This window comes from Hipposideros armiger, unplaced genomic scaffold, assembly GCF_001890085.2.
Source record: "Hipposideros armiger isolate ML-2016 unplaced genomic scaffold, ASM189008v1 scaffold_132, whole genome shotgun sequence".
NCBI classification, from domain to species: Eukaryota; Metazoa; Chordata; class Mammalia; order Chiroptera; family Hipposideridae; genus Hipposideros; species Hipposideros armiger.
In genome coordinates this window covers 850401-860324 of record NW_017731482.1, presented here as the reverse complement: position 1 = coordinate 860324, position 9924 = coordinate 850401, and the positions used below count along the sequence as shown (strand labels likewise).

Here is a 9924-nt window from a genome sequence, read left to right as displayed (position 1 = left end):
CAGCTCTTAACCATCGCGCTGCTTGGCCGGCCCAGGGGTTTCCTTATATTTATGTATAATGCTTGGCACAGAGCCTGGTGCACAGGAGGTGCCCAGTTAGCCAGGGTGAGAATTGGAAGTGGGAAGGTATAGGAAGGGAGAGGGGTCTGCAAAGGTTTATTCTGGCAAAGCCAGAGCCCAGGTAACATGGAGCCTGGCTGCAAGCGGAGAAACGAGCCCTTCTCTCAGGGCCTACAGGAGCCTGGAAGGGTTAGCAGGGGAGAGACAGGCAGGGAAAGATTGCATCTCAGAGGGCTTGCTGGGCTGCCTGCCAAGTGAGGCTGAACTGGGGAGCTGGAGGTGGGAGGCAGGTGCCCACTTGGAGGTAGGTACTTCTGTTTCCCAGCCATCACCTCTAGGGCCTCAGGACCACCTTGCAGCCTCCAGAGGCTAGGGTTGCCTGGAAACACAGCTCGACACAGCCCCCCTCGGCAGTGGCTGCACCCGAGGCAAGAAGACAAAGGCCGCCCATCAATAGAAAAATCCAGGTTAGCAAGGAGCCCAGTGGTTCCCTGGCAACTGGGGCTGAAGTAGGGCAGTGCCCGCAGTGGGCGGTGGTGAGGGCAGCTATCACCTTCTTGCCATCCTCCACCCTCATTCCCTCGGGCTAGGCCCTCATCCACTCCTCACAGGAGGGGTGAGCATCCCTGTTTCACAAGAGGGTAAACTGAGGTCATGGGCGGTCACTTGTATGCGTCACACAAGCAGCAAGCAGTGAAGCAGGGTGGAGCCCAGGTCTGTTTGACTCTGCGTCCCACTTCACTCCTGGCCCCTTCCCTGGAGCCTAGCCCAGGGTCTGGCATCCAGCACATGTCCTCAGGGCGTCTGCCAACCTGACAGAAGAGGCTAGGGAGCTAGTGGACACAGTAGGCAATTCAACTGAGGGGCTCCTACAAAGCACCCTGGTGGGCCCCAGGGAAGAAGGTGCTGCCCCCACCCCAGGGGTCTCTGGGCCTCTGAGGTTTCCCTGCTTCGGCACTTATTTGCATACTGCCCTAGTTTGTGCCAGCTCCGGTGGGGGGGGGGAGGTGCTGTGAGAGGGAGGAAGCCCAGGGAAGGCTGGGAGTTCCCAGGGGGAGAAAGCGGAGCTCCCTAGGGCTGCTGACGGGCCGGAGCCCAGAGACATGCAGAGGTTGCCTCAGAGCCACTCTGTGAGAAGGGCACCCAATTCCCACCCCCACCTGAGCCTTGGGCAGCCATGATGTCCCAGGTCACTCCCCTGGGGTGAGGACGCCACACACGCTGGCCCCTAATCCTGCTCCAGGACACACCAACTGCTCCCTGGCCAACCCCTAGGGGCTGGACATGGTTCTCCCCTCAGAACTGCCACAAGGCCTGGGCATCTGAGGCTCAGCCAGGTGAGGTGGGCAGGTGGGGCTAAGGGGGCTAATTGGTCCTTGAGGCTAAGAAAAGGCTGAGATGGCCACTCCGGGCTCACCCAGGTCCTCCCAGTCTGAGTGCAAGACAGATGCTATCCCTTCCCCTTCCTCGGCTGAGTCAGGGGTTAAGGGAAGGTGCTCTACAACCAGACAGTCGTCTCTGGGGCAGAGCTGGGGCTCCCCAGCAAACCTCAGTAAGCACTTACTGCACACCTCATTCCCTTTCCAGGCAGAATTTTACTGAACTCAAAGACCGGATTCCAGGCTTCACAAGTGAGGAAACTGAGGCTCAGAGGCTAAATAGTACCCCATAACAACGTGCTCTCAAAGGAGACGAGGTGTACCCACCTGGGGTGGAAGTGGACAGCAGGCACCACGCCAGGCCCAGCATTCCCGCTGCTCCTGCATGCCCAGCTCTTGTCCATCACCCGCTCACTCGGCACCACCATGGGCTTCCTGCTGCGGTCAGGCAGGGAGGCTGGGCCACCCTGGGCTGTCTCCCTTGGCCCCAAGACAGGACGGCAAGGGGCCTGGGAGGGCTGGAGGGCACCTCACTGCACTCCCACGTGTGCTGTTGCCACCTCCTCTTCCGAAAAGTCACCGTTGCCTCTGCCCTAGCCACACATCTGGTACTGAATCACTAGTGTGCCAGGGCGGCCCGGAGTCTGCTCAGCACAAGCTTTACCCCATCACCCTGACCTGACTGACTCGGCTGAGGATTAGTGAGAGACTGAGGGAAGACTGCAGCCCCAGCTGCCCCATTCTCCGACTCCTCCAGACTCAGGGTGCTGGGGATAGAGGCCTCCCCACTCTTGAGCAGTCCCAGGTCGGAACCTAACCAACTGCAGCTTAAGGACTGGGGTCGGCATGACAGAAGGAGGGGTGGGGGTGTTGGGCTCTAGAGCAGTCACACATGGGTTCAATCTCTGGCTCATCACTTAGCATCTCTGTGAGCCTGGGCAAGCTACTCACCCTCACCTGAGCTTCAGGGTCCCCCTCTGCAAACAGGATGCTAGTCGCTGCCTTCATGGATGCTGCGGGGATTAAGTGGAGCTACTGAAAGTAGGGCTGGCCAGGGCCTGGCCCGACCAGGCCTCTCCTGAGTGCCAGTTCTCACGATAGCCCATGTGGGCCAGAGGAAGAGCCAAGCTCAGTGGCTTGGGAGTGGGCAAGGGTGCTTTAGGGAACCCAACATCGGTCCCAGCAGCATGAGGACCCTGAGTGCCCACTTCCCAGCCCCTATACAGGCCTGTGTCCACCTGCTCCCACACCAGCTGAGCCACAGTCAGGCCCTGGCCCCAAGTCCCTGAGTCTCAGTTTCCTCCTGTGTAATTCTGGGCAATTGTGTGTGTTCAGCTGACCTCCTGGTGTGGCTGGAGGATCCAGAGGTCACAGGGGAACAGTGGCTCTTCTTACAATCAGGCCTCTGCCCAGGAGCCACCTCCTGCAGGAAGCCTTTCCAGCCTCTGTCAGGGTGGACCCTGCCCTCTCCTGGCCCCTTCAGCCATCATTGTTTATGGTCTCCCCTGAGAGAGGGAGGCAGGCGAGTGCACGCAGGAGGCTGGGCACCCAGCAGGGCCTGGTCCCTCCATGAGCTCACTTCTTCTCACAATGAGGATGTGCAGGTCCAAGATGAGGCCCCTCCTCCTGGATGTCCTCCTTCCTTCTCTCTCCACCCACACACTCAGACCCTGCCTCTAATTGGCTGCAGAAGAGGCCTGTCCATCCCTTTCCATCTGTGCCAAGTAGCCAGGGCACAGGCTCACAGCCACATGGGCAGTTTATTTATAGAGCTCTTATCTTTCCCAGGGTGGCCCAAGAAAAAGCTTTGGCCTTCCGGGCAAACAGACCTGAGTTAGAGCCCAATGACAAGGGTCTTGCGAGTCCCTTCCCCTCTCTGAGCCTTCTTTTCCCTGCCTATACCCGGAGTGGATTCCTGAACATCTGGGCATGAGGCTGAGGATATGATAGCCTTGGGGGTCCTCATCCCAGGGACAGTCACACAGTAGGGACACAGTGTCAGCTCCCTCCTGTCTTCTTTGTCACCCTAGCGACAACTGATGACACTAAGCCTAGGCCAGGCACCTAAGGACTCAGTACAAAGTAGGTGCTAAGCTCTGCCAGAGACCACATCCTGGCACCCCCAACTCCGAGTGGGGATGGGACTGGATGGGTCCTGCTGGCTGATCTCAGACAAAACTGGGAGAAGGGCTGGCTCTATAACAGAGGGAGTCTGGCCTCACCAAGCCAGGTCAGATTCTGAACAGCCCCATCAACATTTCCTCCTCCCCCTGCAGGTAACCAGCCTGGTCTTTCTTGGAAACTGATGCCAGAGTGGTCAGACAACCCTCACCTCCACCTGGAGACAGGGCTGGGAGCTGGGAAAGAGCTTGAGTGACAGACTCCAGCACCAATGGCTGTGACTCAAACTAGGGCTGCTCCCCATTAAGCAGCTTAGGAAGGAGGGGGATCCTGTCAGTGCTGCTGCAAGGAGAACTGCACCCAGGGCCTGGCACAGAGCAGGGCCTCAGCAGGCAGTTTCCTCCGCTGGCCCAGAATAAGGGCCATGCCCGAGAGCTGAGGGCAAGCACCAACTCACTCATACCCACAGGGGCGGCCTTGAGTCTTCACCCCAACCCCCAACACACACTTGGGATCCTTAGGGACCTGGCTGAAAACCTTCCTGTGTATCCCAGCACACTGTAATGCCCTCAGAGGCCTGGTCAGCACAGACATGGCAGCAGGAGAGGACAGGCTACTGGCCAGGCCGGCCCCACCCAGCTGGACATGCAGTTCCCATAAATTCCCCATACCTGTGCCTGTTCCCAGAAGTGAGGGGGGACACCTGGCAGGTGGACAACAATGAAGAGGGGCTCACATTGGGATAGAAGGACTTCCTGGATGAGGGGGACTGGGCTGTACCCAGAATGGCCAGGAGGGTTCTAGAAAGAGGAGACAGCCAAAGTAAAGGCAAAGTAGAACCAGGTGTCTGGTACGGAGAGATGAGCGTGAAGATGTAAAGTTCAAAATCTTGGAAGGAAAAGCCTCGATGATAGGATGAGGTGTCAGGACTATGCAGACAAAAAGAGTTACTTTAGGGAGATCAGGTCACTCTGTGTGTGCAAGAACTGGAAATGAGGCAGAAGCTGGTCTAGGAAGATAGGCACGGACAGCAAAGCTAGAGCTGGAACATAAGAGGGAGCCCTGATTTTGTGAAGGTGTGTCTCAGGCTGGCTTCCAATCCTGGGCCATGTTCAGTCGGCCTGGAAAGGTGTGGCAGGATAGAAGGTAGGTGCCCTGTTGGGAGCCAGAATACCAAGGCTCTGGGAATCTTAGTTAAGTCCCTGCATTTCTCTTAACCCCAGTCCCTACCTGTGGAAAATGGGGCTGGGCCTATGAGCAGGGGCGCGGTGCTCACTGCCCCTCAAAGTCTCCCTTCCTTCCTTGGCCAGACACAGATACCTCCCTCTAGCAACTATCCCATTAGTCCCACTCGGATCACATGTGGAAACCCAGCCTGGCCCCACCATCATCCCTATCATCCCAGGAGGCCCAAGTTCCCAGAAAGGTTTGGTTTCGGTGGGGCAAAGGGTGGGACTGGGGACCTCCATGAGGGTTGAGACCAGAAAAGGAGGTTAACCCTTAATTAACCCTTCCCATCTCCCTGCTCCTGGGCCCTGAGCTATTTCCACCTCTTTGCTGAGGATGGAAATAACTCAGGCTTAGCCCCAGGAGACCAAGACAGCTATTCTGATCAGCCCCAAGAAGCACAGCTTTAGCCATTTCAGAAAAGACAGAGGGGCACCCTGATCCCCAGCTCCAGCTCTCAGCCAAGCAGCAGCAATGGTCAGAGCTGCCTGGGTCCTCTGGGAAGAATGGGGAGGCTGAGGCCCTGAGAGGGTGCACCACAAGCTCAGCATCACTACCAGCCTGCTCTGCATTGTGGGTGGATTTGGGAAAGTGCCCCTAGAGCAACTCCAAAGAGGGGGATAAGGTGTCTTAGGTAACAGTGAAGGTCAATGGGGACTCTCAGTTATCCCTGCCACCCTTGGAACCTGGGCTGTGCTGCTGACTCCTAACACTCTTCAGAGCTATGTGGACGCTCCCAAAGCCAATTGCAGGCTCTAGAAGGCAGGAGACAGGCCTTTCTGGTGACCTCTGGCTAGGGGTGGGAGCTGGAGGAAGGGAGGAGGGGAAGGAAGAGGAAGAAGAGGAGGGGGGAAACCACATAACCCCCCCCCCACACACACACACACAAAGTTTCAGACATGTGTGCAAACACACACCACACTCAGAACTCACAGTGACACACCCTGGCAAGACCATGCTTGCCAGTCCCGGTTTGAGAAGGAGGCCCAAAAAGGCCATGAGCAGATACAGGCATATCTCGTTTTATTGTGCTTCACTTTATTGTGCTTCACAGGTGTTGTGTTTTTGGTGTTTGTTTTTTGTTTTTTATTTGACAAATTAAAGGCAAGACCCTCCACCAACAAAAATATTACGGCTCGCTTTATTGTGATACTCGCTTTATGAGGGTGGTCTGGCACCGAACCCACAATATCTCCGAGGTATGCCTGTATTGGGAAGATGGGTGGCCCTCTCCAAGCACCTCACAGGGCTTCAGTGGCGAAAGACCTGCATTCTGGTCCTGGCATTGTCCTGACTACATGACCTTGGGCAAGTTGCTTGCTTCTCTGAGCCTCAGTTTCTTTCTCTGAAAAACAGTCACCACATCTCAGAACCACTGTGAGGATTCAACAAGAGCAAGCCATAAAGTACTGAGCACAACACCTACAACTGCCCTCGCCCCCACCAGAACGCAATCAACATTTTCAGAGGCTATCAGCAGAGGACAGAACTTCCAGGCCCTTCAGCAGGTGCTCCCTCACTCTTCCTGGGCTAGGGAGCCCAATTTCCATTCCCCTCTCTGTGAAACTGACAGACCTTCTTGTGGGGGTGGGGGCCTCAGAGGGGTCTAGCCCAGATGGTGAAGGGATCCTGCTCCAGTTCCCCAAATCAGAGACTACTCGTGGGGGAAAAGTCCATGCCCCCTCTCCCAGTACACAGGGAAATGAAAAAAGGAGGCCTGCGCCAGAGAAGTCACAATCTATGGATCAGAATTTTGAGCTTGGCCCGAGGAGCTGTGCTTCCAACTCTGTCATCAGTACCTGAGTGCAGCCCCTATGCCACTGTGTCTGAAGCAGATAGCCTGCCCACTGTCCCCCCACCCACACACACACACCGCAGTCTTTCTGCCTGAAGGGAAGAAAGGGAGCACAGAGGCAGTTGACCCAAAAACAATGGAGGATCCCAAAGTGATGATTCACAGTCCATTCACAGCCCAACACTTCAGTGTGCAGACTGGGAGACTTGGGGTGGGGGGTCGGGGGTCGGGAAGGGAGGGGCACGGTCTGAGAGCAGTGCCTGGGCCCAGTGAGAATACAGGTTACCAGAGGAGCAGAGCTTTGCCAGGGCTCCAAGGCGTGTGTGTGTTTGGGAGGAGGAGCCTGATGCTACCTCAGGGGCCCTCAACTGCTCCACATGCAGCCCAGTCTTGGCCCCTCTCCCTTGCCAGGGAAAATCACTCAGGGTCCACCGGCTCACTAAGTTGAGACCCTGAGGGGGCGTCCTCCTGAGGACAGTCCTGAAGAGACCCTTGTCCCCTGGCTCCTCCCTTGCGTCCCCCCCCCCCACATCTGCTGACAGGTTTTCTGTGGTCCCTTACTCATTGCCCTGAGGTGCAGACACGCAGACACACTGACACTACTTGACCCCACAAGCACACGATGGAGCCAGTGATTCCGGGCCTGGCTCTCACAGTCACTTGGGGTTCCCCACCCTCTATTTCACACTCACATTAATGAGCGGCCCTGGCCCTGCCCGAGTCACACCCCAGGCCACACACACACTGTGACCCCAGTGACCTGGGGTCTCACATTGGTCTTGGGTCACTCGCAAACACTCAAACTCAAACACAAACACACACACACACACTGCCTGTCAGAGACACAGAGCCCCTGTGTCTTCAGCTCGGCCCGGAGTCACCGCCCAGTTCCCTGGCCACACGTTCGCCTGGGCAGGGCCGCCTCATGCGCCGTGTCACCCAGTCACGGGCTGACACTGTTCAGCCTCCCCTCATCTGGCCTCCCCACGCCGCAGCCGCACCGAGACGCCGCCGACCCGTCCCGCACCAATCCTGGTCTGGGTCCAAGTTTCCCTGGGGCCGAGGGCGTCTCGGAGGTTCGCCGGCTCCTCAAACAGCAAGTCCCGCGGCTGCTTCCCAACCGCGCGCGGCCGGGACTGGAGTCGCGGCGGAGGACGCGCAGGTCCCAGGGCAGGGGACTCAGAGACGGGCGGGGGCCCGTGCGCGGAAGGCGCTGGGACAGGACGCGGAGGCGGGCGGGAGGGGCGCGGGGCGCGGGGCCCGGGCTGCGGCATCCGCCGCGCCAGCGAACTTCCTCAGAGACGCGGGGAGGCTGGGGGCGCCACTCGGGTCCGCAGCTCTCTGGCCCGACCGTGGGTAATGGACCCCAGGCTGGGGCTCCGTGGGCCCTCCTTACCTGGCCGCCAACAGCAGCTCCAGCAGCTCAGCTCCCGGCTCCTCGCGGCGCCCGGCCCGGCTCCGCGAGCGCACGGGTGGCCGCGTAGGATACGCGCCTTTTGAATGAATCGCCTGCCGAGCCAGAACGATGCACAGCCCCGCCCCCGCGCGTCACGGCTGCCGACCCCGCCCCCAACGTCAGAGCATGGGCTCGGGACACCCCCCCACACCCCTGCCCCCTGCCCCGTGGGGCCGCCGAGGGGCTCCTAGTCTTTAGCGCGGCCGCGGCTCTGTGTCGCCATCTCACGCGTCCCCCGGGAACTGAACAGGGCTGCGCGGGAAAAGGCCTCTTGTATCAGCTCCTTCTGGGCTTCAAACCAAAAGAGAAGGGGTTGTGCATGCAAGATAGACCAGCGGTTCTCAAGCTTCCTAACGCCGCGACCCCTTAATACAGGTTCCTCATGTTGTGGTGACCCCCCCAACCATAAAATTATTTTCGTTGCTACTCTATAACTGTCATTTTGCTACTGTTATGAATCGAAATGTAAATATCTTTTTGTTTTCAGATGGTCTTAGGCGACCCCTGTGAAAGTGTCGTTAGACCCTTAAAGGGGTCACAACCCACAGGTTGAGAACCGCTGGACTAGAGACTTGAATACTAAGCCGTCCGGTCACCGTTGCCAGTGCCAACGGGGCTACTACCATTGCCCCTTCCAGGGTATTGTTTGGCTCCTGGAAATTGGCAGCTATGGAGAGCGACCTCACTTTACCTTGTCAGTGAGGCTCAGCCCTGCCCCTAGAAGTCCCCATCAAGTGGGTGAGAAAAGGTCTGATGAAAGGAAATCTATAACAGAGGACTAGCTGGTGGGCTCCTACACATTCCTCAGGGCCCAGCCCAAATCTCCTTCCTCCAGGAGGCCTTTCCTGTCTCCACTCTCCACCCCACCCCACTCAGCGAGATTAATGAGTTCTTCTTTCCAGCAGGTCACACACTGCTCTCCCTTCCCTACCATAAGCTCTGCTCAGCAGGGCAGTGACTAGGGACTCCAAGGCACTATTCACATTATATTCCCAGCTCTGTGAATCGTGTCCCCTGGAGTTGTGTGATATGGTGGGCCAGGACTGGAGGCAGCAGCTCAGCAGTCAGTTCCCCCCACTCAGTACCATTCGGGGGATCTGAAATGTTCCTCACAGGGCAGCAGAGCTGGGTGTGGATGCAGATACCAGGTAGAACCTCATGCTGGGGGCAGAGGCCTGGCCAGGATCAGGATAACCACAGCCCACGACAGAGGTGGAGGAAGGTAAGTAAGTCTGTTGGGGATAGATTGTAGGGGGAGGTGGAGAATTCAAAACCAACTGAGTCATAGAATCTGAAATGTGAGGTGAGGGGGCAAGGAAGGTCATGTCCCCTGGGTCCAGGAGATTCTAGGAGAACGAGAGGGAGGGGGCCAGGGAAAGAGTCTTTATTTCTCTGGGCCATGCCCAGATTGTGGGGGGAAGGACAGAAAGAGCTCCAGGTCCCTGACAGGGTGATAGCCCCAGCCCCCTCATATATCAATGGAGACTCCTGAGGTTGGGAGTGATCCCAGGTTTGAATATCCCACATCTCCACATCTGTCCACAGAGGGAGTCCAGAAAGGATCCATGCTGGGGACCTGGTGAGGGGGCCAGAGCATCCCAGGATGTCCTCCATTCCTGTAAATGTTTTCGTTGTAAGGGGACCTTTTATGCCCATTTCCAAGTTCTGCAGTTCATATGGTAGCATTTCACGTGTCGCTCAATAGACCAAATGGGGATAAACGCTGGCTATTCACCAGACATCCTACAGAGAGTCCAGACCTTTCTCTACTCCCAGCTCTCTGTGAGGCTTTGGTCAAATCTCTTCCCCTACTCAGTTTTCCCCATCTGAAAATTAGTGTGGCAAACTTGTTGCTTGAAGGTCATTTAGTTTTCCATGGAAAGAGT

The 9924-nt window shown here is 57.4% G+C and overlaps 1 protein-coding gene across 1 annotated transcript in view; it reads right to left on the bottom strand.

Moving 5' to 3' along the window:
- The window catches only part of RELT (RELT TNF receptor), a 14434-nt gene extending 12066 nt beyond the window's left edge, over positions 1 to 2368 (bottom strand). The window contains exon 1 of the mRNA XM_019649317.1: positions 1767 to 2368. Within this exon, the coding sequence (XP_019504862.1) occupies positions 1767 to 1809 (43 nt within the window). The 5' untranslated portion in view covers positions 1810 to 2368. The remainder of the gene's footprint in view (positions 1 to 1766) is intronic.
- Between the last annotated feature and the right edge of the window lie 7556 nt (positions 2369 to 9924).